Genomic DNA, 27,934 nt, shown 5'->3' with positions numbered 1-27,934 from the left:
CAGTTTTATTGTTGGTTGGTTGGCGTTTTTGGTATTTTGAGGTGTGTGTGGGTTTTTTTGTTATTAAAGACAAAATAATAGCTCCTTGCCTCTTTAATGTGATATAATTAGATGGAGGAGCAAGCTGTTGAATGGTTCTGGCTAAAGCCATGAAAAAAGAATAATTTTAACTGCTGTTATGAGAATTTTCCCTTTTCTGCTTTTATGATGATGAATGCCCATTTGTATTTTAGCATCTGTTCCTGTAAGAATGTGGAAGGAAATGAGCTGGCTCAGCAGAAACTGAAACCCAAACTAATCTCACGCTGTAGTAAATGCTCAATAGCCTCATTGTTTGTGGGCACTTCAGCAGCAAATTGAGAAAAACCCACCCCAACAAACCAAACAGCATTAAAACCCGGGATAGATGGCAGAGAAAGCATCAAAGCCCTTTTGTTGTTTTCCCCAGCATCCCGCAGGCTCCATGCACGTGCCCAGCAAGCACAGAGCTTCGCAGCAAACCACCAGGAGCTTTGCCCTGCTGCTTGGGGTGCCAGATGTGGGGTCCCACAGCCAGTGGTTCTGGAGCCTGGCTTCACCATCACTGGGGTGGCCAGTTCCTGCCAAAGCTCTTTATGAGCTTTTCGAGGCTGACTGCTGTGCAGTCCACAGAGTCCTTCCGTCCTTTCACCCTGCGCTTCCCCACTTGCATAACTGACTTAGGCATTACCTTCCCTGCTCTCCTTGCCGTGTCTTTGGAGCTCCTGCATCACTTGGCCTCTTTGTTTCGATAAATAACTTTCCAGCCGAGTCGCTCCTTAGGTGAGGCTGGGAGTATTTCAAAGCAGAGACTCTTAAGTTTACATTCTTGCCTATTTAATTTTGCAGATCTGTTTCATACCTAAGCACACTGGGATTATTTACTGAAAGTATATGGAGAATAATACTTCTCATTTAAAAAATCCCAGTAGCCCGTGTGCTCATTATGCTTTCTCTGGTCAGAAACAGAAAGTGAAATGGATGGTTTTTTCTGTAATTATCAGACACAGAGAAGTGGAGAGATTAGTAGAGCATAAACAGAAGGAAGTAAAGCAGCTATCAAGTGTTTTAATGAACTGAGTAGCTAATTTGTTTAGTATGGGTTGTCACTGAGCCTTCAGGTTGGCACTTAGAGTTTTAGTTTGTTAAATACAAATAAATAAAGCATGGAAATGAAGTTTCTAGAAAGAGTGGTCCATCTTAGCTGTGCATATATTCTTTAGTCCCGCATGTGGGATTGCTTGGTCTGCTCTGGTCTGAGCTATTTCTTGTGAGGTGTTGTTGTGTATTTTAACCTATTAATGCCGGAGAGAGTGGGATTGGGTGCTCCCTCAGCCACTTTGCAGATGACACTGAGCTGAGTGGTGCAGTTGATAACATTTGAAAGAAGAAAGGATCTCATACACAGGGAGCTTGACAGGCTCCACAGGAGGAGTGGGTCCATGTGAACCTTGTGAAGTTCAACACGGCCAAGTGAAAGGTTCTGCACCTGGGGGCCCCAGTATCAATATAGGCTGGGGAATGAAGGAACAGAGGACTTGGGAGTATGGGTGGACAAAATACTGGACATGAAGCAGCAACATGCACTTGCAGCCCAGAAAGCGTGGCCAGCAGCTCAGTTCTCCCGCTCTTCTCCACTCTTGTGAGACCCCACCTGCAGCACTGCATTCGACTCGGGGGTCTCCAGCACAGGAAAGACCTGGACCTGTCAGAGCAATTCCAGGGGAGGTCACTAAGATGGTCAGAGGGCTGGAGCACCTCTCCTGTGGAGATAGGCTGAGAGAGTTGGGCCTGTTCAAGCTGGAGAAGAGAAGGCTTCAGGGAGACCTTACAGCAGCTTCCAGTGCCTAAAGGGGGGCTACAAGAAATCTGGAGAGCGGCTTTTTACAAGGGCCTGTAGTGACAAGACACAGAGAATGGCTTTAAACTGAAAGAGGGTAGGTTTAGATTAGGAAGGAGCTCTTTACTGTAAGGGTGGTGAGACGCTGGCACAAGTTGCCCAGAGAAGTTGTGGCTGCCCCATCCCTGGCAGTGTTCAAGGCCAGGTTGGATGGGGCCTACTGGAAGTTGTCCCTGCCCATGGCAGGAGGGCTGGAACTAGGTGATCTGTAAGGTCCCTTCCAACCCAAACCATTCTGTGATTATTCCTGTGAGATCTGGTGCCAAAATCTGCATTTGTTTGCTGGCAAAGGCTGATATTCATACTGTACTTGAACAACTGTTGGCCCTGCTGCTTGATGAAGGCAAGCAAAATTCCTGTGTCTGAGTGGAAAAAAATGTTCTTCAAGTTCAAGACATGAGGCATCTAGTATTTCAGTCAGGGTGAGTTTTAATGATGTTTATGGACTGGGAGGCAACGGTAGAAAGAGGTGCATAACCTTTTAAAGGAGAGGAAGCAGATTGTTATCTTAGGCTTTCAAAGTGTTGCCACTTATCAAGCAGCTTTTCTTTATTCCCAGCCTCTGTCCTTAGACCTGCCCAGTACTGATTTGAGGGGACTCTCCACCTTGTCGATGTAGGGGGATGTTTGCTGCTGCAAGATGTGTTTCTCCAGCCGGCTGCTTGTCAAAGCAGGGAATTCCCATCACCTGTCTTTCTACTTAGTCTACCCACTTTTTTGGCACAGAGAAAGGCTTTTTTTAGCCCTGTGTATGGTGCCTGGCACAGCAGAGGCCACTTTCTCTGCATTGCAGCAGGAGAGCTCCAGCTTCCTGCTTTTGGGCTGGGGCAGCTGCTGGCAGATGCGATCCCGTATCGGAGCTGGAGCAGTAGCTTTGCCACTAGTCAACTTTAACGCATACCACCTAAGATGATGTGCTTTTAGCAAAGCAGCTCCCACTGCTTGTATGAATAAGTGAAACCAGGCTGCTCCTGTTAAACGTAGCACAGGCTAGAGCGTGTGCATGACGTGGTTTTCTGTGGAAGAGCTGCAAGCACCACTATTTCCATGCCTGCAATAGCAGCATCAAGAAATTGGGTGTGTTTTAGTGGAGTTATTTGTGTGTAGAGAGTGGTGCTATTTTGTTGCAGAGCTCCCTAAGCTCTGCCTGCAGTGCTCCTGGCAGCCCCATGGTTTGCTGGCGCAGCCTGGAGAAATGTGCGGCCGCAGCTCCCCTCCCTGCTGGAAAGAGCAGTTTCAGTCAAGAAACAGTCACTTTCTATAGGAAAAGTCATTCTGGGGGATGAAGCAGATTTTTTCAGTGGCGTGCTGAGACATGCAGGGGTTTGAGGCTTTTTCACAACTGATGTGTTGGCAGCGGTGGGCCGTCGGAGCAAGTGCCTGGCTGAGCAGGCTTGTGCTTGGCCAAAGCTACCTGCATGCCTCAGCGTACAGCCAAACACCCTTATGGCATAGCCTGAAGTTTTGGCAAACTTGTGGTATTTTTGCATGGTTTTTCCCCATCCATTTGCTTGCACAATGACCCAATCCAGGGCGCCTTCCTGGTTTGCAGAGAGTCATGCTGTGTTGCTCCAGTGAGAGCACTGCTTGGAGCTAGGGGAGGAGTTGTGCCAGGTGACCATGGTCCCACCCATGGTCTGCTAAAGCAGCAAAGGGCACACTTCTTCAGATGTCACCAAAAAATAGTATTCTTCTCAGTGGCAAATCTCTCATTGACTGTAAGCCCCATGTGTCTGTAAGCATGTGTGAACATGTGCTTGCTGATCTGCTTCACCTGCTCCTGTGGCAGATACTGAGACTCATGCTCCAGGGGGGCTGCAACCTGTTCATGGCACTCAGGTATTTTCAGTCCTTTTTTCACTGCTCTAGTTAAGGTGGGTGTTATTTTATTTTCAGAGCAAACTGCCTAATGGACTTCTGTGTTTGTTACAGCTGTTTCTCTGATGTGTGAGATTTTAAACTACCCCTTTCGGAGTAAAAAGACCTTAATTTTAGGTAAAATAGAAATATATGTGTGTGAGAAGCTGCACTTGCTGAAATGTTTTCTAATACACAGATCCTGTTGAATAGCAAATAGAGAGTGATTGTTGTCTCTTCTAGTTAAGGCTGTGGTTAGATTGGTTTGGTTTTGTACAAGCCTGCTGTTTTGTTTATGAAACAAATACACCATTATTCCCTGTTCTCACACTGGATGAACAGTAGAAGTGATCTTTCTCCATCTCCTCTCACAGCTGGAGAAGAAACTGGAAGGTCATTGTGTGACTTGCACCGCTAGGTTTTACATGTGGAGATGTTCCAGAAACGTGTCAGATCACTTACTTCTTAACACTGTTTTTCCACTGAACTTTTACATCGCTTTCATTAGACCTTTTCAGTGGATGGGTTTTGAAGCTCCTCATTTGGGAAGGCACAGATCACAGAAGCCTAATACCACAACACTGCCATTTGTGATTAATGTGGAGGAATATCAGAACATGGTTCTGAGAGAGCTGGGTAACCCCGGGGGTAGTGACAGAAAAGGCATGAAATGCACAGGCAGTACATCTCTGAATGGGGTAGAAGCTGCTCATCTCAAAATGTGGAGAAGAGCCCAGACAGAGCTGAACACAGATTGACCCAACGCACTAAGGTGAAAAGACAAATCCCCTTCTTGGATGAGTTCCCAGTGCAGATAAGGAAACTTGGTGTTAAGGTGAGACTTGTTCAGGATGGCACATGCAGTCCTGGTGGTCAGGAGTCAGAAGGCTGCCACTGCACTAAGAGCAGAGGAGGATTTCTATGGCATAGGGAAAGGAAAACGTGTGTCTCAAAGGGGGCAAGAAGAGTCTGGTCAGTTAAGCCAGGAAAGCCAAGGCTGATGTGGGAATGATGGGAAGATTGAGAGAAGATGGTATTGGTAGCAGAGCAGATATGATCACCAGCACTGAATACAATTGGGCTGGAAGTTAAGATGATTTTGAGCTGGTAGAGCTCATAGAGCCCGGGACTGGGATGGTAGGAACAAAGCCTGGCTGGCTTTTTGGATGAAACTCAGGAAGAAAGTCAGTGAGTGATGCTGCATCTGCCATATCAAGAGCCCAAACATGGTGTTTCCAAGAGGAGCAGTTCATCTTCAGGAATATTGAAAACAGTGAGTACATCAAAGTGCAAGTATATTGAGATACATCCATTCTGGCATAGCTCTGTATGGAAACCATTAGGACAAAACTGAGTAATGGAAGCTTATAGGATATCGAGATGGCTTGGAAGCAACAAGAAAAAGAGAAATAACCTATAATAGACAAACCTAATTTGCAGGAACAGAGGCACTAAGTGTTTGCTTTGTTGCATGCCCATGGTGAGTAAGCCACCTCTCCGGGGCTGGCACTCAAGCAGGTCTGCCCCTCTCACTTCTGACTGCAAATTTGGTGTTGCCACAGGCTGTTTTTTATTGCACTTTGGCTAATTGCAGCCAAACAAAGCTGCCTTCTCAGCTGGGTGCTCACTGTACTGCCATAATATGAATTAGTGGAGAAAACCCAGGAGTTTTATAATGACAGTACATTTACTGAGCGCATTTTGTTGTCCAGTGAACCCTATCTGGCAGAACCTGGCAGATAATTGCTATGAGAAGTAGTTCTGACTTTTGCTCCCTGAAAAATGGGGGAGGAGTTGATAACTTTATCTCTCCCAGTTTTGGACAAAGCACAGTTTCGATGGCTATCTCACCAGGTCAAAACCAGACGTCTGTTCCAAACCAGTGGGTAATTGCTTTGTGCAAAGCCATTCATGAGCTAATTTTTTCCTCCAGGAAGGTTAAGTTTGTTTATTCAATCCCATTTCAAAGCAATGCCTTTTCTTAACAGAGACCGTAGCAGAAATGTGTGCTAAACTTGGTTATTTCTGACCTGACTATATCTTCATTTTTGTTTTGAGAATATAATTTGAAGTATATTTTTTCCACGTGGCTTCTTTATCTGTCTAGCCTTCCTTCTCTCCCTTATTTTCCCCTATTAAATCTTCCACCTCATTGAAAATACCTGATACATAGATTTAAGCAACTTTGGCACAGCACAAGATCCTACGATTGAGTTAATAGGCAGTGATTGCTCCAGCACACTAAGGATAGGTTGAAAGACAACAAACAGCTTTCTGCCATGGTCTGATGCTCAGGATGAAGAAGAGGACAGGTGATAGGCGTGAAAACAGAATATGTACGTTAAAATGGACAGATAACTGGTGTAGAACTGTACAGAGGAAAGCTCTGGATGATCTGCAATTACGTATTACTGTATTTAGGGTCTGATTCTGTTAAATTCAAGCAAAGTAATTTCCCATCAGTATTCATTAGGAGTGGGTATGTTTTGGTCAATGCCAGTATTTGCTTATCAGTACTGTTGTCCAACATACAGGTTGTCCTGGCTCCAGTGTTCATGATCTATATATGGGACAATGCAAGAGGCAGGAGGGAGGCAATGGAGGAAGGTCTGGTGTGGCCACTGAGGTGGGCAGGGAGGCAAAGAGCCAGGATGGATGAACGGAACAGGCTGAGTGTCTCCATCCATTAGAATAAAGGGTCTACTGAAGCCCTGTAGGCCACATGAGAAAGGGCTAAAAGGTAAATGGGGCTGAGAAATAGTGTGATGAGGTGGCATTGCAAGTGTAAATGTAGCTTCCAGATTTTCCTTTTTCAGCAGAGGATGTTCTCAGCAGACAATCCTAGCTCTGCACTTTTGGTGGGGGAGCTGAAAGCTCTGTCCCAGGCTTTCCACAGGCCTTTTTTATCTGGATGGTGCTGGTCACAATGGGACTGTGGGCAGCTCAGCCTTCCCCTTCCCACCAATGCATTGAGAACTGCTGCGGCAGAGCAGCTGCATCCCATGGGAGACCCCCAGCAGCCTTCATCTGGGTCTCGGCCAGATAGGACTTTCTTCTAGCAGCAACCCTTTTGGTTTTCAGCAGAGCTTGGAGGAGGGTTATTTAAAGCCTTCATCCTTTCTGTGGAGTATAGGAAGTAGGAAGCGCTTCCTCCCCGTAGATCTCTATCCAAAGCTTTTGTCTGCTTCCTTACAGTCCCACCCTGCTTGGAGTTGCTCCAAAATCCAGCATAATGGGGCAATGTGTCGTTGTTCAGTGGGGTCATCTTCAGCCAAAACAGAAGCTTTTGGCACCAGAATGCCAAAAGAGGGCTGTCTTCAGCTGGACTGCAGGATATATAAACGCCCATCTGTCCACCCTGCCCCACCACCCCTCCTGCAGTTAGAAATGGTGTTGCAGAGAGGGAATATGGGGATTGACCTCTCTTTGGAAGCCTGATTGATGCTTGCTATGTTTTAGTTGTGAAACTTAAGGGAGGTTTCAAAATAAGTCTGACAAGTCATGATCTCTGTGATAGAGGGTCAAGCAGCTAAAAAAAAAAATTATGTTAACCACATGAATGGTTTTAAGGTATAGCCTACTCTTTTCAGAGCATGGGAGGAAATGTGGGACTATTTCTGTTGTGCTTGGCATATCTCAAAGTCCAGCAGCAGCATTGTGCCTGTGTTTGCAGAGGGGAGAGACAAGAGATTGAATGGGAGGCTCAGCCTGGGCAGAGCATCAGCTGGAGGACCTACCTGGTACCTCCGTGGTCCAGATTGCCTTCAGTTGAGCAGATAAAGCTTCACGTTCCTCTGCCAGGAACGTCTTCCCTGATGCCAGTGTGACACCAAACATGTACATCAGTTTCAGAGCAGACTCCCCTTGGCTCTGAGGGTGGTACATAAGTTGGCCATCCCTTTTCAACATTCATACTGCCAACAAAATGCTGTTCACAAGCTTCAAGGCAAAAGGAAGTGGCCTCGCTGTTGTGTGCTGAAAGATGATGTCTGCACACCCCAGGAGAAGGCATCACTTCAGAAACTTTCAGTTAGTGCACATTCCTCCACCATCATAGCCCTCCTTTTAACCACTGCCGCGTCCTTTAAACACTTTTTTCCTGTTCCTTCCAGGAGGAAAAAATAAATGGTAAATTATTGTGTTGATGTTAAGCAAATGTTGCACTTACGGAAGGGTCTTGTTGACATGGTTTCTCACGCAGGATACCTTCTCCTGGGGCAGGAAAGTTGCTGGAAATTTCCAAGAAAATAGGTATGTCCTTGGGGAAGGAAGATTAAAAAGAAATGGTGGCTATTGTGGATCTTTGTTTGTGAAAGGCACAGAAGTTACTGAAAGTGTAGGGTTTTCTGTAGTCCTGTTAGAAGTGGAGCTGGCTAGTACTTCGTATCAGCTGTAGCTTAGGTTCTTTTCAGAGGTCAGAGTAATGAATGAAAAGATCACAAAGTGGCTGAGGTCAGTATTCTGGTGTGCCTGGACCCAGAAGAGCTTTATCTGTCCATGGCCTGATATGTCAAAATCTTACTGATTAGGTTCCTTTGCCTTTGCCTTTGCTAAAAAAATGTTAAGATAGTGCCATCTGAGAGAGAGACCTTAAGGTGGTATCAGGAGTAGGTTTTCTCCCTTGCCCCCTTCTCCCCCCATGCATGTCCACCTTCAACATTGCTTTTGAAAGAAGACACTCATTTCCTGTTTTTACAGTCAAGACCATCACCAATGTGGCACCAAGGCGGTGGGACAGGATATGCCTCAGGTGGAGGTCAGCTCTTCTCATTCCTCCCCCGTTGGAGTGCTTCCTGCTTCACAACCATCACATCTCCTTCCTGTTACCATACCCAGTTGGGAGGAAAGTACACCCATTTGGCCACTACTGGCATCACTTAGAGATATAAAATTCAGCATGATTTGATTTTCCATTTGCTGTCTTACCCAGCCTGCTGACAGAGGCTCAGCTCCAGGCAGCCCTTACCCACAGCTCTCAGAAAAGCACATTTGGTGTGGATACTGCTGGGGATGGAGCCCCATGGTGGAGGTTAATGAAAAAAGTAATGTCTTGAGTGCTGATTGTGTGGTTTACTTCTGAGGTTATATGCATTTGAGTGTTGAATGCCACACAGAAATGCCAGAAGAAGGAAAGGATTTTCTTAGGGCTGTTATTGGTGCCCCTGAAAATGTCAGTGTGTGTCTGGGTCAAGGGGTCTTCAGCTGTCTCCTCTGGTATGGGGCACTGCCTTTGTCTGAAACAGACAGTCATACTGCTTTTCTGCATAGTTTATAGTGAATGCACTTAAAAGCAAATCATACTGTTGAATGTTCAGGATTAATGAAAATTGCAGCTACTTAGCGCATGTGCTGGGACTGGAGGCATCCTGCCGTGCTGCTGCATTAGCCTCTGCTTGCCTTGGACTCAGCTGCTGGGAGAGTCAAAGAATCATAGAATCAACTAGGTTGGAAAAGACTTCTGAGATCAAGTCCAACCATTACCCCGGGACTACCAAGTCCACCACTAATTCCACCCCTGCTCTGGGCAGCCTGTTCCAATGCCTGAGCACCCTCTCAGTGAAGAACTTGTTCCCAATATCCACTCTAAACCTCCTCTGGAGCAGCTTGAGGCTGTTACCTCTTATCCTATCGCTTGTTACTTGGGAGAAGAGACCAACCCCCACCTCACTACAACCTCCTTTCAGGTAGTTGTAGAGAGTGATAAGGTCCCCCCTGAACCTTCTCTTCCCCAGACCAAACAACCCCAGTTCTCTCAGCTGTTCCTCATCAGACTTATTCTCCACATCCCTCGCCAGCTTTCTTGCCCTTTTCTGGAGTCTTCTGGAGTCAAAAGGAGTCTTCTGGAGTCCAGTAAGTGCGGTCCCTGACAGCTCAGTGAGGGGGTGTTGCCCGTGTTTCTACTGCTTTTGTAGGAACGGGTCACGAAATAATGTGGTATCTTCTGTTTTCTGGAGATCTCCTATTTTTAAAGATGGGAACTGAAGTAAGAGATGAGAGGGGGTATTACTTGTAACACTGAGTGTTATGCATGGCCAGAGAGATGGTCTGTCATATCACCACTGATTAAGCAAGGATGTCCTTCTTAACTCTGCAGTGGGTATAGAAAATGGCGCTTTGTGGTCAGGATCCACCTAAGAGGAGAATCAGAGTCCTGCTCATCCCTTCGGCCATTGTGTCTGGCGTTCACACTTCTGAGGCTCTACCTTGGGCAAACACCCGCATGTGCCCTCACCTGTGGGGAGCCTGTGGGAAGCCACCAGCCAAGCATCCCTTGGCATGAGCAGACCTTGCCACCCTGAGAAGACAGCAGGACATTGTCCCAGATGGGTTCCCAAATCCCAGCTTAGCATTATATTCCTATAATTTAGTACAGAGTGTTTGGTGTTGTGATCTCAAGGCACAAAGGCTCGTGGGTGTACTGCATACTAACTTGAGCATGAACCTCATGTGGTGCTCTTGTCCAAGATGCATGCTGGGGATGTGGCTTTCCTGCATGTGACAGTAGTCTCTGCACTTTTGGCTCTGTGATTTTAAAAATAAACAAATAAATGAATAAGATCCCTGTGAGGCTGGTACAGTCACCCCTCAGCTAGCATAGTGATTGGGCTGATTCCTACCAGCAGAAGATATGGCCTTCAAATGCCTGAATTGCTGCATCCAGCAGAACCAGGTTTCTTCTTTATGGATGGAATGTTGTTCTCATGTAGTTACTTTACAGAGTTTTTCTTTGACAGGGTTTCTGCACCTCTGCAAAGAAAAAAATAAAGTAAAATTAAGCTCTAGGTTTGCTTTTAGATTTTTAACTTCAGTTTTGCTTTTGTCATTCAGCAAACAGGAATATAACAGTGTGAAACAATTAGATTACTATCACTGGTTGTTGCCATTGAACAGAACAGTGTTTTGAGAAGAACTTTGGTTTAGTGGAGTATATTTTTACAAGGAGGTTAACCAGTGGCTTTTGTGCTGTTTTGAAGTGATGATCAGTTAAAGAAAAGCTTGATTAAAAAGCGAGATTAATAAAATAATGCAATAATGCGCTTATTAATTTGACATTTTTGGAACAAAAAGTTGGGAAGTAGTAGAAATTGTTAGCAATATTTGTGTATTTGGTAGGTGAAAATATTAGTGACAGTTGTTCTTTTTGGGTTGACTCCCCCCACCAGTGTTTCAGTATTTTAAATCAAGCATTGAAATAAATGTTGGTTGAAGTTTTATTAAAGGCAGCTAGTTGGCATATCTCCAAAACCACATTTCTGAGCATCTTTTTACTGAGCATACGAAATAAGGCTTCTTAAAAACAATAAAATAAGAATTCATTCCACTCTTTGAAGAAAAACACAACTCTCTTCCCTGTTTCAAATTAGCTATCCTGAAATCCCCTTGAGTCCTCCAACCTCTGTATCCCAGCACAGTAGCTGCAATGGGGGGAGGATATCGGATCTCTTCTGATTTTGGGCTTGTTTGGGTTTGTTTTTTTTTTCATTTAGGCATCATTAGCAGCAAGGATGGTCTTGCAGCCCAGCCTCTGAGGGCTGATTGTCATCCATCACTGTCTCTTTAGCAAGTGTCATTGTCCCCAAACTGTCCGTTTTCTCCACATGAATGGCTCTGATGCCATAGGGCTTGCTCAGGTGCCATTGGCTGGCTCTTATACTGCCGCATTTTGGCTAATTCTTCTAAAATTCAATCCAGCTTCCTTTCTCCCAGAGCTGTGGGTATTCTGCAGAGAATTATTCTGTGATTTACCTTCATCACTTAAATAAATGCATCATATGAAAACCTAGTGACAACCGTGCTAATTCTGTGGATTTACTTACATAAAAATGTAATGTCCTGTGCTGATTTTGACATTTCTGTTCACTTTTTCTAAAAGGGACCCATGTTCTCTCTGATTTCCCAGTTCACAACAGGCCCCTTCCCCTATCCTGCAGGCCTGCACTCACAGAGCTTTATTTAGATTTACATATCACAATAGTATATTCAGAGAATGTGACATGGGGTTTTCCTCATGCAGCCCAACCTCAAAAAAAGACCTTGTGCTCTAAGACATTGTGCTGACATGTTTTCCTTGCTCTGTAATATTGTGTAAACAGGCTGTAATTTATTTTTTTTTAAGCCTTGCCAACTTTGCAGAGAGTCTGAAGACAAAATAGGGTTGGTTGCTTCTCGCTTGGCTTCGTTAAAAATAGAGGAAAGGGCAAAGGGAGGAGACGAGGAAGATCCACTCATGATTTTCTTTTCCTGTCTGCAATCACAAGCTACATTGCTGCCCAATCTGCTCCCACCCAAATTAACCCAATTTCCTAATTTACTCGAAATATTTCTGTGCTACTCTTATTGCATTGGGAATATTTGTCCTTTACAGTAATAAGCTCTCCAGCCTGAGCTGGAGAACATTATGGAGAGCTCCTGGAGGAACTACCACTTTTATTGTCCCAACAAAGGTCTCAGTTTTTCCTCATTAGCAATGAATTGTGAATGTTTGGGGGTGTTTTGTGATTCTGTTTCTTCTTTGCAGGAAATTTCTAACCTTGCCCTCACCTCCTGGTGATGCGGATCGGTGTTGCTGGGCACAGTGGGTACCAGAGTGCCCTGCCTCATTGCAGTGACTGCAGTGGCTGGGAAGGTGTTGCCACTGTCATCTGCAAATGCCTTTTCTCCCCATACCAATAATGCAAATGTAAAATTGTTCACAGGTTAATGCACTGATGCTGGATGTCAGAGTCTAATTGATTTTTCCATATAAATCAGGACTGTAGTCCCACGTAAAGTGACTTCAATAGATAGGAGCAACCCAGAGACCTGTAACTGAATTTCTTAGGTTTCAGCCTGTGCAGCTGACTCCATGAAATTAATGGGCCAGCCTGGAAATATTCCTCTCACAGCTATTTGCAGGATTGGAGCCTTGTAATTATATCTTTGTTTGGCGAGCTAGGGGTAGGTGGTTATCTATAATGGGTTTTCATCCCAGATGTGCAATCAGGTTTTCAAGACCACACAGTTCCTGAGTACGTGTTTATGGATAAACTCACAAAGTGAGGTGGCTCGAGGTCTGTTAGCAGTTCACTATGCCTCTCGGAGGAACATTCAGTGTACATACCTGAATTGTTACAGAGTGTTCTGGAACTGAAAATGAGGGTGATCCTTCCCCTTCACCCACCTTTTTTAATAAGCTTCTGGAAAGGGTTTAACTTGAAAATAAGTTGCAAGTAAGCAGTGGTACTTACTTAAATAAAAGCATGATTTAGTCACTGAGAGTGAAAAATGTAAAAAGCCCATTCATTTACTTTGTGTGGTCTGTTCTTCGCTTGTCAGGTTTCGTTTCTCTTTGTTTCCCCGAAGGCAGCGGAGGAAGGAGCTTCAGCTCTTTCTCATCTCAAACTCCACAGCGTTTCTGCAGGGTTTGAATTTTTTGCAGCATTATTGATTGAGGTTTCTCCTTTGTCTTGCTGCTTCTATTATTAAGTTTTCAAGAGGTGAAGATTTTCCTTGCTGTGCTTTGAACTTTATCAGAAAGGTATTACTTTTGACCCCATGTCTACAGCTTGGGAAGACGAAGCAGGTGCTACAGTAGCTGGTGTATGAATGTCAGCATTGCTTTTGCCACAGAGCAGGAAAGAAGTTCACATGACTTTTACCAGGCAGGACCTGATATCTATAGCAACGTATCTGTGTATCCTGCGCCTTCGCTATTGCAGCACTTGTTGCTTAGGATACTGGCATTAAAACATGTAACAAAATCTGCTCTTTACTCTGGAGTTCACTATCTGTCCCAGGCCCATGTAATTGCACATTTCCCCTCCCAGTTCAGATCAGACCCATTGACCATGGTCCAGAGGATGTCGTTATAATCCCACTTTGCAGCCTTTTTGCTACGTGATCTTTTATTACCACCAGGAATTTGTTGGTAGCTGAAGTGCTCAAGAATCCATCTCCCTCTTGCAGCTTGGCCCACGGGAGCTGGAGTATTCTTAAATACATCTGTGCATTGACTGAGTTGGTGAGCAGTGGTGCGCTAACAAGGCCCAAAACGTTTTTCTGTAAGGGTGTGTTCCCGAAGTGTGGCCCCACAGATCTTCAGTGACTGAGGCTTTTCTTTGGGCTACCTGTGGGTTTTTTGGTGGGTTTTGTGGGGACTTTTTCCTTTTAAATACAAGGATCAAACTTTTTAAAATACAGCCTCAGAGCAAGGCAGCATGGTGGCTGAATTATCCTCTTCATAGCTCTTGTCTTCACCTGGCCATGGGAAAAAGATACTGAAGTTATTGCACAGAATGGTTGACATTGGCAGGGACCTCTTGAAATTATCCAGTCCACCCCAATGCTCAGGCAGGCTCAGGCTGCCCAGGACCATGTCCAGTTGGGTTTTCAGTATGTCCAAGGATGAAGGCTTCACAGTTTCTCTGGGCAACCTGTGCCAGTGTTTGGACGCAGTCACTGTGAAATAGTGTTTTCAAGCAAAGCCTTTCTTAACATGGTGCTCACAGGGTCCCTGTGGGCTAAATCCTTTTGTCTCTTCTTCTGCACCCCAAGGCAGAAGTCATCAGTGACAGATCTGACAGTTCAGGTGTTTCAGGAAAAAAAAACTTTCACCCCTCTAGGAATGGTTCTTGCATTTCAGACCAACTTAGAGCAGTATTTGCTGCCTGGCTTGTGCTGTTCATTTGCTTTGGGCTCCTGCAGTCCCCGAGGCACTGTGCTACAGCTTCAGGACCACAACAGATCTCTGACATGCTTGTTCTGTTTTATAAATGAGCACTGCAAGAGAAATAATGCTAGATTTCCCACTGTAAAGGAGATAGCTCAGATAATACAAAGAATATTTGTTCTGTGCCTCTGTGCACTGCCTTTCTCTGCTGGAAAGCACCTATGTCCTACAGACAAGCATTTCATTAATTTTCTTCTTTTTATTAACACTAAATCAGTATACAAGGGGGGTTGCACAAGGAAGTGCATCTCTGGAATCATTTTTCCTTTTGCAGCCATGACTAATTCACTAAGAGGATCCCATCAGGAGTTAGTTCAAGGGGCTTTTGCCTCAGGAGGTTTGCAGTGAAAAAGGCGGGTTGGTCTCTGGCTGTCTGGGTTATGTGCTCGGACAATGCTGCTACCTGCAGTAACTGGTGATTGACGGAGAGTTCACACGGAAGTAGGATGCACTGAGCTTTGTTAGAAGTATTTCAAATACTTCAGTGTGTGGATGCTGACAACCAGTCCACCTATCGGTAAAAACAGAAAATTGCTACTTCAGTTGCTTCAGAGCTAGCTAGTTACTCACCCTAGTGCTTGCTGCATAGCTGGTTGTCATGGTATAACCCCACTCAGCAACTAAGAACCATGAAGCCAGTCACTCACTCACTCATTCACCTCCTGCCCCAGTGGGACGGGGAGGAGAATCAGAGAAGGCAAAACCTGTATGTTAAGACCAGTGTAAGAATTATGGGAAGTGAGGGGAGGAATACAAAGGGAGACAACAAAAAGAAGTAAGTCCCAAGACAGACAAGTGATGTGCACTACAATTGCTCACCACCTGCTGTCTGATGCCCACCCTGACCTGAACAGGGATCTGGACCTTCCGTGTAGCTCCCCCCAGTTTATATACTGGGCATGACGTGCTGTGGTATGGAATACCCCTTTGGCTAGTTTGGGTCAGGTGTCCTGTCTCTGCCCTCCTCTGGCTCCCTCTGTCTCTCCTCGCTGGTAGAGTGTGAGAGACTGAAAAGTCTTTGATGAGTGTTAAGTGCTACTGAGCAACAACTGAATCATCAGTGTGTTACCAGCACTATTCTCAGACTAAAGCAAAAAAACCTCAGCACTGTACCACCCACTAGGAGGAAAATTAGCTCTATCCCACCTGAAACCAGGACATGGGTGTGCGTCTCGACTTCACTGAAAGACCTTTTTTCTCATTACTAGGCTTTTGCTATGAGATTATTGCTTGTATTTAGTGATCCTGGAAGGACAGAGGATATATTCAGGTAGGATTTCTCTGGCACCTCTGATGGAAACTGAGCTTATTGCGGGCAGGCAGCAGCCCTGTATGATTTTAACAAAAATTTTGGTGTGAAACAGGATCAATAATGCATCTGCATTTCTCCCTGTTCCCCATCATGACTGAGTATCATTTTCATGAGCAGTGGTACACTTGTGACGTCTACTGGTTTGCAGTTACAGTTCCAACCTTTCCTTTTCTGATCACCTCAAGGGTATTCCTGTGGTTATTTTTGTTGCTGCCATGATAGTGCTTGGTGCTCTGAGGGTTTTTGCTCACCACACTAAGCAGGCATGGACCTCATTGCTATGTATGTGGCATTGCTTCCCTGGATTTCTCCCTGGCTTGATCACAATTGAAGGACAAGCAGACCTGGGGCCACACTGGGTATAAGGATATCCCTCCTCCCTTGCCTTCTACAACCACTGCAGTGAATGATGTGGCTGGTACAGGCTCCTTAAAAAAACACCCCACAGTCCTAATCACAGGACTGACCTGAGCATCCCAAACCTGCTCCCTGCGATTTTCATTAGCAGCAATCCTCCAAGTGGTCTTGTGGCTAAAGCAGCCACTGAGCCTCTGGAAAGTGATTTGATGAAAGCGTTTTATAGCAATCGAATGAAATGTCAGTTGGATGCCAGCAGCAGGGGTTGCTGTCATGATTAATGAGATATTTAGGCATTTCATTTTGGAGGAGCTACCAGCAACACGATTCACATCGAAGCTGTTTTTTTTTAGATGGGCTTTAATAAATTAATGTTAATGTTGGTTATTTAATTATTTGTAACAAATTGGTTGCAACCACTGCAGGGTTACATTTGGGCTGAACGCATTATGAAGCCTTTCAGAAAGCTCATATGCAAAAAAGGATTATGTTCAGAGCATTGCACATTACTTTTCTGATAGAAAACAATGTAAAAGGGGGGAAAGGGTTGAAATAACCTGTAATTTGTTGACTGCAAAGACTACTTGAAAATAAAGCTTTTGAAGCTGATATTAAATGAGCATCCATCCAAATAACAGGATACGTCTTACCACTAGTAGAAGTAGTGAAATCTAATAAATGAAAATAACATTTTACCTCTCTCTTATTTGGGGGCCTCTATTTTAAAGGGAAAAGGAATAATAAAGGTATTATAGGAACACAGAGAACTGGCATTAAACCTTTTCAAACCATTTGAAAGTTTTACAGTCCCTTAACCCTGTGCATGATTAAAGCTGAGGTTATTTCTGCTTTAGTCTGGCTCCTGCTTTAAGCAGGCTTTGCCGTTTGTCCTCCTGCTCCTCTTCCAGGAGTCGGAGACACTGGCTGTCAAGGCAGGGACTGCTTTTGGCAGTATTTGGACAGTAGTTCTTACAAAGCACCCGAGCATCGTGAAGTGAAGGGGTTCACCAAGGGCACCTTGTTGCTCAAGAACAGAAACACAGTGCTACAATTTCTGCTCTTAAAAAGAGGTCCAAGGTCTATTCATTATTTGCTCCAAGCCACTGTTTTCTGCAAATTGACTGCAGCAGAGCAGAAGATTGTGTTTTCTGCCCCTTGCACTGCAAAGATGAATATTTGGAGCAGGCGAGATTCGAAGAGGCAGTAGGAGCAGCTTGGAGTTAGTGGTTTAACTGGAAGGCAGCCCAGTGATTTCCTAGGGCTGATGCTGGCAGGGACTGGGAGCTGTGGGAGCTGTAGCATCTCTGTATGTTGGGAGCATGCAGAGGTGTGTCAGGGGCCCTGAGAAAACTGCAGTGTAATGGACAAAAATAAAGCTTGTAGCTGACATACTGGAAGCTTTTCTAGAAAACACAAGTGCTAATGATAGCACAGTTTTCTATTAAGCCTGATGCATTGAACTAATGAGCAGCTGGCTGGTTTTTGTTGTGAGCATTAAGCCACAGAGCAGGATGTGGATTTTTTACATTGCTGAGGTGATGCAGAGACTAAGTGGAATACAAATAAAACAAACTTAAATTCAGCTGTTGAAAACCTCTTTGCTGTAGAGCAACTTATTTTTTGCTGACCTTTTTTTTTTCCCTTAGGTTCTTATGCATGCCTGGGATTTTTAATCTCTGGGAAGTGCTTACCCTCTGTTACATTTTTCCTGGTCTTTTCTCAGCTCTTGCAGTTTCCAAATAGCCGTGTGATGTTGGCCTGTTACTAACCTGCCTTCTGCACTGGCTGCAAGCAAGCCTAACAGGCAGATGGGGCTGTGCAGAAGAGTGTCATTTATGCTGGACCAGTCACAGGGGTTTGGGTGTGACTTTGTGCAAAGCTTGTGAATAAGCTTCTCAAGTCTGGGGAAGGAGATGCAGCTCAACCCCATACTTTGCAGCTCAGTTTGGCATTGCTGGGAAGCTGTGAAAGGCTGAAAAGGATAAAAGCCAAAACTATATTATGGTTTTGTTGGGGTGTTTTTCTGTTGTTTCCTAAGTGCAGACTGACCATCCTTCATTTTGCTGAAGGAGCTTTCCTGTTGCTGGGCAGCCTCACCAGTGTGTGGTCACCCACTCATCACAGCCATTGTCAAGGGAGGGGACAAACCCAGCCTCCTCCTGACATCCTGACAAAACCTGAGGTTAAAATGCCCTTTTGCTCACACTGGGGAATATTGAACTTACTGAAGAAGCTTATATAAAAGTATAAACCACAATAAGGCTGAAAGGAGTTGTTTTGCTGAACATCTTGCTTTAAAAAGCCTTTTTCTCTGCTTGTCCGTGAGGGCAGAGGGTTGCGATCTGCTGGAAAGGATGAAGTGCCTTGTGCCAGTGTTTTTGTCACAGCGACTCATTTACTCACACAGCTTCCACAGCTGAGAAGAAGAGGGAGAAATCTTTCAGGATGATGCTGTTGAGCATGGGCTGTGCTGAGCTTACCCTTGCTGCACCTTTCTGTGACCTCCGGGTTGCCACAAGCAGCACCAGCTGCTGTGGGGCTGCTGGGGGTGGAGAGATGCAGGGAAGAGATGCTCCATAAGCCAAGGGAGGAGATGCTCCAGAAGCCAACGGTTTTCAAAGAGCATCTGGACAACGCAGACACATTTGGCACAGAGCCATCTGCCCTTCCTGCTTCTTGTTCACCTCCACTTCCTTTCACTTTTGAATAGATGGATTTACTTTTCATTGCCACTGCCATCATCACAGCAGATCAGTCTGTTGGAGTGGGTCAAGAGTTGGAATCCATACCTGGGCGTCACAAGCTGTATGATAGAGGGGAGTGGTTGTAGCAGAGAAACAAAATAATGACAATTATTATTTCCCAAATAATAATTAATATTTCCCAAATAGTCCCTCACAAACTAGCTTCCCTTGTCCTTCCACAGCACCCTAGTAACTCAGAGAGCCTAGAGGGGAGGAAAAGAGGCCAAATGAAATGAGATATTTTCCTAGCGATTTATAATATCCTTTTTCTCCTCTTTTGTCCCAAGCATGCTCTGTCTGCCCCAGCCCCTCTCCTCTGGGGCTCCAGTGGCTGGAGCTCAGGCAGATGCTCTTTTGCTTTGCAGCCAGTGAACCCAGATTCAGAAGAGGATGGGGAAGCAGAACAGCAAGCTGCGTCCTGAGGTGCTGCAGGACTTGCGCGAGAACACCGAGTTCACGGACCATGAGCTGCAGGAGTGGTACAAGGGCTTCCTAAAAGATTGCCCCACAGGCCATTTGACTGTAGAAGAGTTCAAAAAGATATATGCGAATTTTTTCCCCTACGGCGACGCGTCAAAGTTTGCAGAACACGTCTTCCGCACCTTCGACACCAACGGTGATGGGACGATTGACTTTAGGGAATTCATCATCGCCCTGAGTGTCACCTCTCGGGGCAAACTGGAACAGAAGCTGAAGTGGGCATTCAGTATGTACGACCTGGATGGCAACGGGTACATCAGCCGTGGGGAAATGCTAGAAATAGTGCAGGTGAGGCATTGTCTCTGCTTTTTTGTGTTTTACTTGTGTTGCTATAACCTTTTTCCCCTGGGACAACCGGAGCTGGAGATGAAAGGTGTGCTGAGCTGGTTTGCTCCTGCCCCAGGGAGGCTCCTGAGCCCTTGATCCCCAAATGGACACCGGGGTCCATGGTGGGATCTGTGAGATGCAGGTGAGGAAAAGGCCTGAGCCATGAGCAGGGTGCTTGTGCAACTGGCCCGCAGGCAAAGTCTTGCATGTCTCCCTGGTGATTTCTTAGTGGGACATTGATGGGATCAGAAAACCCTAAATACAAATTTTACTGACCTGATTAATCTCAAAATTAATACTTTGAAACTTCAAATCTGAGTCAATGTGAGCTCTGAATGAAAGGCTGTAGCATGTCTTTGTCTCTGGGAGGCTGAGGACTCGTAACCCATGGGTTGTACTGGGGGGCAGGCAGAGCAGAGCCCCTGTATCCCTGCCCCATGTGCCAGCCAGGGCTTGGCCTCAGCAGTGGGCTGGTTGCCATCTGCTCTGCAGCTGAGATGTGTCTCTAGTGCACTGCAAGGGACACTGAGAAGCACGTAGTGCACCCAGCCAGTGCCCTTGCAGTTGGTCCTCATGGTTGGGATGGGGTAATTTAGGAGGAGGGCTTGGACTTTGGGCAGCCTAAAGAGATCTCCTCTTTATTCATGTTCTTGTAAGTCTGAAAATGTGTTTCCTTACCCTTCCACAAAGAAAAACAACCCATATTCCTATATATTCATATTCACCTCATATGCATACGCATAACTGAGTGTATGCTGAGAGCTAGCCAAAGAGGCAGTGGCTTTGCTCAGTTGCAGAAAAGAGAATTACACACCATTGCCTCCTGTATTTTAGCTTGGTCCTGGTTGAATATTAATCTAGACCCTGACATTCAGTTAAACTGGCCCAGCAGCGTGGGACCTTCTTTTGAAGTGCAAATGGATATAGGAAAGAAAAATAAAAAAAGCTGCAGTCAGAAATTCCTGTTTGTTTTGGTTTATGAAGTCCTGCAGCTGCTTGCCAGGGTCAGCTGCCTGGTTTTATTGCTACAGGCTTAAAGTCTTTTTCTCAGTCCTGATGCTTTTTCATTTGGGTCATGTTTTTCCTAGATCTTTTTTTTTTCCTTTTTGTGTTTTTCATGCTCAGGCAATCTACAAAATGGTGTCATCAGTAATGAAAATGCCGGAAGATGAATCCACTCCTGAGAAGCGAACAGACAAGATCTTCAGACAGATGGACACAAACAATGATGGTAGGATCTCCACTGGCACCCCCTTCTAGGCCCTAGGAATAGAAGTTTCTAGACTGGCATTGGTAGAACCAGATGATGGTATTTGAGGAGAGGGGTAGAGGGCAGGGCTGTCCCCACCAGTGCCTCTGGTCTCTTGACTGGCTTTGGTGGGCATCTGCAGTCCATAACAAATAGGGTGTGTAAGTGGCAGTGGATGAGATATTTTTGCTGGGGACTGGGAGGGGAGTATTCCCTCCCAGACATCTCATGGGTAAATCCCCTTCTGCAGAGGCTCCTTTGAAACTCCCCTGACTCCAACATCTTTGGGTTATTTCTCTGGGTGTAGGATGAACTAGGCATGAGATTTTGCTCCAGTTGCCCTTGACAGGTTGCACTCCTGGGTTTGTCATCAGTAATGTGGGTCGAGGATCTGGCTGGGTACTTGAAAGTAAAAATTCTGCTGGGTCCATAATACTTACTTTCTGTGCATGTTTGTGGCATGTGTACATGTGCACATGGTCACATGCTGACCTGCAGTTGTTTGCTCTGTTGCAGCATTGTGTGTCGGGGATGTAACAGATCCCAAACCAGTTACGGACACTCGATAAATTATCTGACAGCGTACCTCTCACAACCGCTCCACCTGAGCTAGCTCATTTCCTTAGGCTTGAAAACACAGGCAAAACTGAGCAATTTCCTCTGCCCATCAACCTGCTGACATGTTTCCTCTTGTCCCAGTTGAGGTGGAGCTTTCCCTGGGAATTACCCCAGCAGCACCCGACATGGCAGCTGCCCACTTCAGAATTAGGAGCTGTATCCTACTGATGTGCTCAGCAGGGGCAAAAATGTGGTTTAGCACTGAGATATGAAGACCTGGAAAAATACGATCTTATCTATAGAAAGGTCTTTAAGAGAATTTTAAGGCTGCGTTTTGGCATCTGCTGCTGCAGTCCCTGGGGCAAATTCCTGGCGTTTCTGAAGTCCTCGAGTATTTTTACTGTTGACTTCATAAAAACTGGCGCTTCATCCCCTGACTTCACATGTGGAGGGCCCTAAAATAACATGATTAAAATATTTTTGTTCTGCAGAAAGAAGTGGCTCATGCAGATGTGCAACATAGTGGTCACAAAACCTGCTATATATACATCCGTTGCACTTTGTTGCTCAACTAAAGTCATCCTATTCCCAGGGAAATCCCCTGCAGGCCATGCAGTGGCTGTGCACGGAGAAGCCTATGTGCCCTTGGTGGATGGAAATGTTTCCCCTTCCCCATTTGACTGTCAGACATCACAAGTAGATTTTGATTTGTGCTTTGCTTTTTTTGAGTATTGCAAGGAGAGGAGGAATCTAATAAATCACAGAATCATAGACTCATGGACTGGTTTGGGTTGGAAGAGACCTTAAAGAACATCTGGTTCCAGCCCCACTGCCATGGGCAGAGACACCTTCCACTAGACCAGGTTGTTCAAAGCCCTGTCCAACCTGACCTGCTAGTCCTGATAAATGTCCTGATAGTTACTAGTACTCCTGTGGGCTGATAAAAACTAAAAAACCACTTGGTTTTTTATTAGGTTAAAAGTAGGAAATTAGGACAGAAGTGTGCTACTGGTTTTTAAGCTTCTGTGATTTGTACAAGAGGAAGGTTTGCTCATTCTTCCCTGTTTGACCTGATTTGGGTGCTGGCCACTGAGCTCAGTCCTCTCCCCGTCCTCCTGCAGGCTGGGAGCATCTGGGGGCTGGTGAAAACCGCCACAATGAGCTTTGTGCTTCCCTCTCTTCAGGGACACATGGCGAAAAGTGGCAGCAGACAGCTACCAAGTGCCAGATGTTTGTCCATGGGTCCTGCCTGCCTCAAGCAGAGCAGTTTGGGTTGGGTAATGGTGGCCCTGCGGTGTTGTGTGAGAGTGTGGGTAGGTCATGCTGGGAGCACAAGGTAGATGGGAGATCACTGGATATGGTGTCAGGGATGCCAAAAATGCTTGTCTCCTCTGGTTCATAGGGAAAACTGTTTCATTTCTCATTAATGTTGCTATGGTTCATTTCTGCCATGGCTCAGAGTGCAGGAGCAGGAGAGTGTTAGTGATAGCAGGGAAAGCAGAAACTGCTCCCGGGTTTCTGATGGCATTTGTGCAGGGGACTGCTTCTGAACTCGGGAAGAACCTGCCAGAAGGCTGGATCACCCCTGGATGAGGTCTGGAAGACCAGATGGGAACTTTCCTCTTTGCCATGCTGTGCCATGCTGTGCCATGGGACTGTTGGATGCCAGACTGGCAGTTGCTCCTCATGGTCTCTTCTCCAGAGATCACCTTTTCAGACTTGCAGACTGTTACAGGGTCCAAGTCAGTACATCTGACCTAAACTGAAGATGTGTAAACCCAAAACCGCTCAGGAACAGTACATGGCAATAGGTAGCTCCACCAAGGGTGGCTTTTCCTGCTGCCTTTTGAAACCAGTCCTGTTCCTATATACACAGCAGGACACAGCAAGTGGCTTGTAGAATCATAGAATGGTTTGGGTGGGAAGGGACCTTTAGAGGTCATCTAGTCCAACCCCCTGCAGTGAGCAGGGACAGCAACTAGATTAAGTTGCTCAGAGCCCTGTCCAGCCTGACTTTGGAGATGCAGGAGAAGCCATTGCTGCTCAGCCCTACATGTCACAACAAAGAAGGGGGCAAAGTGGAGAGATTTGGGATATCTAGGTTTAAAATTTCATACTAGTATAAGCATCATTTTCAAAGCTTGCATGTGTTCAGGTACCATACTTTGTGTTCATGTGTCATGCAATTTGTGTAGTTTGGTTCTGGGCAAAAAGCTGCCAAGTGATATTAGAACAGTTGGTTTTATATTTGGTACTGTCTTTTTAAATAAAAAAACAATTATTATGCTAGGTTATTTTGCAGAAGAAAAAATCATCTGGGCTTAAGGGCTTGAGTTGGATTTGGCTGCTGTGCATTGCACTAAATTCCCCTCGATGTCTTTGTGATAGATTAAATATACATATGTTGCTTCAGTGCGGAGGGCTTTTTTTAAGCTGCAGCAATGGTGGCAGCAACAACTGAGTTTCCAGGAATGATTTTCATTCTGTTTTTTCCTCCCTTTCAGGTAAACTGTCACTGGAAGAGTTCATCAAAGGTGCCAAGAGCGATCCCTCCATTGTGCGGTTGTTACAGTGCGACCCCAGTAGCGCGAGTCAATTCTAATGAAAGGGGACAGTGTGTACAGAGAATCTCGGCTTGTGTCCTTCAAGCTTTGCTTGCAAATGGATGCCTTCTCAAACACCCCTCCACACCTCGCGGATAAAACCCCATTGCCAGATGTGTGTGCGTGCGTGTGTGTGTGTGTCCGAGCGAACCAGCGCTCGCTCCCCTCACTAACACCAGTGCAGCTCTCCTTCGGCAGCTCCGTTCCTGCTTCCCTGTAACGTTACGATTCACTCCTCACAGTTTAAACATTAATCTAAAGGTATGTTTACATGCAGCTGCAAAAGAGTTCAAACCGCTGGTGAGATACCACTTCACTTAGGCCGTAAGAAGTAGTTCCTAAGAAGATGCTAGGTAGGACTTTAACGCGACAAAGCAGATGGTAGATAATTTATTTTGCTTGAGAAATTACTAAGTTAAAAAAAACAACGGACTGAATGGAGTAGAAAGTTATAAAAAAAAACAAAAAAAAACAACAACAAAACAAAACAAAAAAAAAAAAACAGCTTTCCTGGGCATGGTTCCAGTTTTCTTTTTGAGGAAAATTGCTTGCACTTATCTAATGGTCTTTACTTTCTTTTAATATATATATAAATTATATATATATGGTGAAGTAAAATTTTAACTATTTAGGTCATCTATTTAAGGCGTAAAATAGAATTCAAGCCTTGTTTCTTCTAGATGTCTGTGATTTATTCAAATCTTGGAGATTGTTTTTTTTGTGATATTTATGCATTAGCAAATTGCTGTTCCAAAAGAAATGCATGACTAGCAGTTCGTGGATATTTTACTCTGTTTAATTCCTGAATGCAAATATTTGTTCATTTTTACTGTCAATCATTCCAATGTTACTGTATTAACAAAAGACCTGAAAGGAGTTCATCCTCATTTTGTATTTCTCAGTGGAGTCCTACTTTCTGGTGGTCGCTGCATTAAATGGCTTTTGAGTGCCCCAAGGTGACGTGACTCGCACTGCTGTTCTCGACTTGGCTACACCTCCTCCCTTTTGCTGTCAATATGTTAATAGTCTTGTGCATTCCAGTGTTATTTAATATCTGCCTAATGCCAAGAAATATTAATTGAAATAAAAGACTACTTTTCTTGTCTCTCCCTGTCTTGGTCTAACCCGTGCAGTAAGTTCCTAGCATCACACATTTAGGGGAAGGACAAGGCCAGCTCCTTGCCCAACATGTCCCTGTTTTGTCTGAGACACATTACCTTGTAAGTACATAGGATTTTTTGGGGAGCTCGCTGTTGCAGTGGTGTTAGTGCCTGTGGGACCCTGCTCAATCCCAGCTGGGTCCTGGTTGGAGGCAGCTCCTTGGAGAAGACTGCAGGAAGGTGACAGCTCAGTTTCTGATGGATGTGGAGGAGCTTAAGGCGATAAAGGAAAAGCTGCCAGCCCCATTAGCCAGGCTCTTGTGACCATGAATTTGCAAACTAAAAGTATCTCCATCCTGTCAGGTACTGGGTTTGTGCTGTTGGAATAACATTTGACATTAGTAGCATGAAAAGCAGTTTTCCCCACATTCATCAGGTTGGCAGGTAGCTGCTTTAAGCCTGTCCTCTCTGCAAATTAAACTATCAACAAATGATTTGGCCTGAGGTTAATGTTAAGGATGTAATTAAGGGATTTTTGCTGTGCAGGATTTGCTAGTTAGTGGTTAGGTGTTAAAACTTCTTTGATATTAAAAAATTGAGGTATTTTTTGCTGTATACAATGACCTAATAGTGGTTGGGTGTTAAACTTTAATGTTAAAAAAAGTTGGTTGCAATATCCAAATGGGAATGTGTTGTTAGGTCAGACTTAGTCTACAATACATGTCAGTGCTGCCAAGCAGAAAAGCATGTTCACCCTTATCTCCTAGAAATTCAAATGTGAGCTATTAAACCAACAGTCCTTTCAACCACGACACCCTGCTGATGAGTGCAGCCCTGAAGGGGAGGTTGATCAGGAGCCTGCCTGCTTTCCCTGGCTGAGCCCAGCTTAAAAGCAAACTGTTGGAAAAAAAATATGAAATTTCCATGGCTGCTTATAGTCTGTCTGTAGCTTACTTGTGCTCACACCCACTGGCTGTCTGCCGAAAGACGCTGTGGTGTTTAAGATGCTGCAGATGTTCTTACTCTAATTGCTTTTCTTGCATAGGCTGGGTAGCGGTTGTTTAGATGTGAATCGGCCACCATGGGCTTTATCATCTCTCTGCACTTGGGAGAATGTGAAAGAATGTCTATAATCTTGCTGTGGGATGGTGCCTTTGAGAGGGACCACAGCTTTTGAATCTTGTTTGTGTGATCTTGCACTGAGGCAGGCATATTTTTAGTCAAGCAGTGCACAAGGTCTTTTTCTTAAGTACCAAGGATGTGAACGCTGTTTTGCTGTAGCATTCATAAATGCAGCAGTTCTGTCATTCATCTGCTCTTGCAGGTAGTACTGGTTTTTACCTTTTCCACCTTTTCCTGACATCTCTTCAGATTTCCACTTCTGTCTGCATTAAGTGGCAAGTTTTCAGTAGCTGTTTAACAAAGCCTAGACTTTTCTTATTTGAAAAGAAAAAAATACCTCCTTACCAAAGCTCATTTTGACCTTGTTTTTGCAGAAACAAAATGAAAGAATCTGAATTTCAGTGGTCAAAACCATTCCCTTTTCTTTGACATTGTAATTTTTGCTCTGAAACATGCCAAAGTTTCCATGGTGGAGACACTGGGATTACATCCTGCTTCATCTGGCCTGATTTCTTCTGCCTTTCTCTTTACCACTTTAAATTTTCCAGTCACAGGTTTTATTTTTGGGGGGAGGGGGGGTTGCCCCCCACTGCTTTCCCAGCTTTTACGGAGTTTCTTCTTTTCAGAGCAGAGTGGATCAGCTCCATTTCAGAGAGGGGCTGGCACAGGATATGTGAGCAAGGCACTCCCATCTTGCCTTTTGGAAAGCAAGCAAGAAAGATTCCTAGTCAGTCATCATGCATGGCATCCTGGGGAGACAGGGTGGATGCTCTGAAGCCCAACCATGCTGAGCTTGTCAAAGGTGGCCACTGATAACAGGGAACCTTTTGATTACAGGCCAGCTAAGTACTGGAAAGGGCTTTATCTGCTGCTGCCAAGCAGCTCTCCTGAGAAAATCAGACTTGATTCAGAGGCTGAAGTTTGTGCATCTACAGTCACCGGGTAACTTTGAACATCTTGGCTGTGCTTTGAAGAGCTCCTCTGAGAACACATCTGCTTCCCTGTCTGGTAATGAGGATAAGGAGGGAGAGCAATTTTTAGGCTCATCCTCCAGGATGTGTTGTTTGAGAGTTGATCCTGGTAGAGTTCAAAAGCGATGGAGAAATCAGTGACAAGCTTGCAGAGCTTTACTGCTCATCAGGCTCCATGGGTGTCTTTTGGGGAGGGACTGGTGCATAGAGGGGTTAATAACTTGCAAAATGATGTCAAGTGATTAAGAGGAAACTTCAGCTTCTTAAGTGACTTTGGTGTTTTGGTGAATTGTGTGCTTAATCAAAAGCAGAGTCTAGCAAAAGTGGAGTTTTGCACAAAAAAAACCCAAGCCCACCAGCAGGTCCATTTTTACCTCACTTCAATAAGCTATGTAATTATCTTCTTGCCACAGAGATACGTAGCACTCTGAAAGCTCTGGCTAATTACTACATAAACTCAGGCTTTTCTGTATGAATTGCAGGTCCTATTAAGCTAATTTGAAATTATGTCATTGCCTTTTAAATTAAGTTAGTGCCTGTCTGTTTGCAGCTTAACTCCAGCCTGGGTGGCAGAGGTGCTTGTGTTCAGCTTTGTGTTTCTCTGTCACTGGGTTTACATTGGCTCCTT

At 45.0% G+C, this 27,934-nt stretch overlaps 1 protein-coding gene across 6 annotated transcripts in view; it reads left to right on the top strand.

The window, feature by feature from the left end:
• Positions 1-25,218, top strand: part of HPCAL1 (hippocalcin like 1) — a 78,295-nt gene extending 53,077 nt beyond the window's left edge. For all 6 annotated transcript variants that reach the window (XM_057431821.1, XM_057431823.1, XM_057431819.1 and 3 more), the window contains 3 exons: positions 19,262-19,664; positions 20,829-20,934; positions 24,015-25,218. In XM_057431821.1, the coding sequence (XP_057287804.1) occupies positions 19,287-19,664; positions 20,829-20,934; positions 24,015-24,112 (582 nt within the window). In that variant the 5' untranslated portion in view covers positions 19,262-19,286 and the 3' untranslated portion in view covers positions 24,113-25,218. The remainder of the gene's footprint in view (positions 1-19,261; positions 19,665-20,828; positions 20,935-24,014) is intronic.
• Positions 25,219-27,934: the final 2,716 nt, after the last annotated feature.

This window comes from Pezoporus wallicus, unplaced genomic scaffold (genome assembly GCF_028554395.1).
Source record: "Pezoporus wallicus isolate ANWC-B61680 ecotype Strahan unplaced genomic scaffold, APGP_CSIRO_Pwel_v1 contig_161, whole genome shotgun sequence".
NCBI lineage: Eukaryota > Metazoa > Chordata > Aves > Psittaciformes > Psittacidae > Pezoporus > Pezoporus wallicus.
Note: the sequence above shows the minus strand (reverse complement) of the source record. Positions and strands in the feature narration are given on the sequence as shown.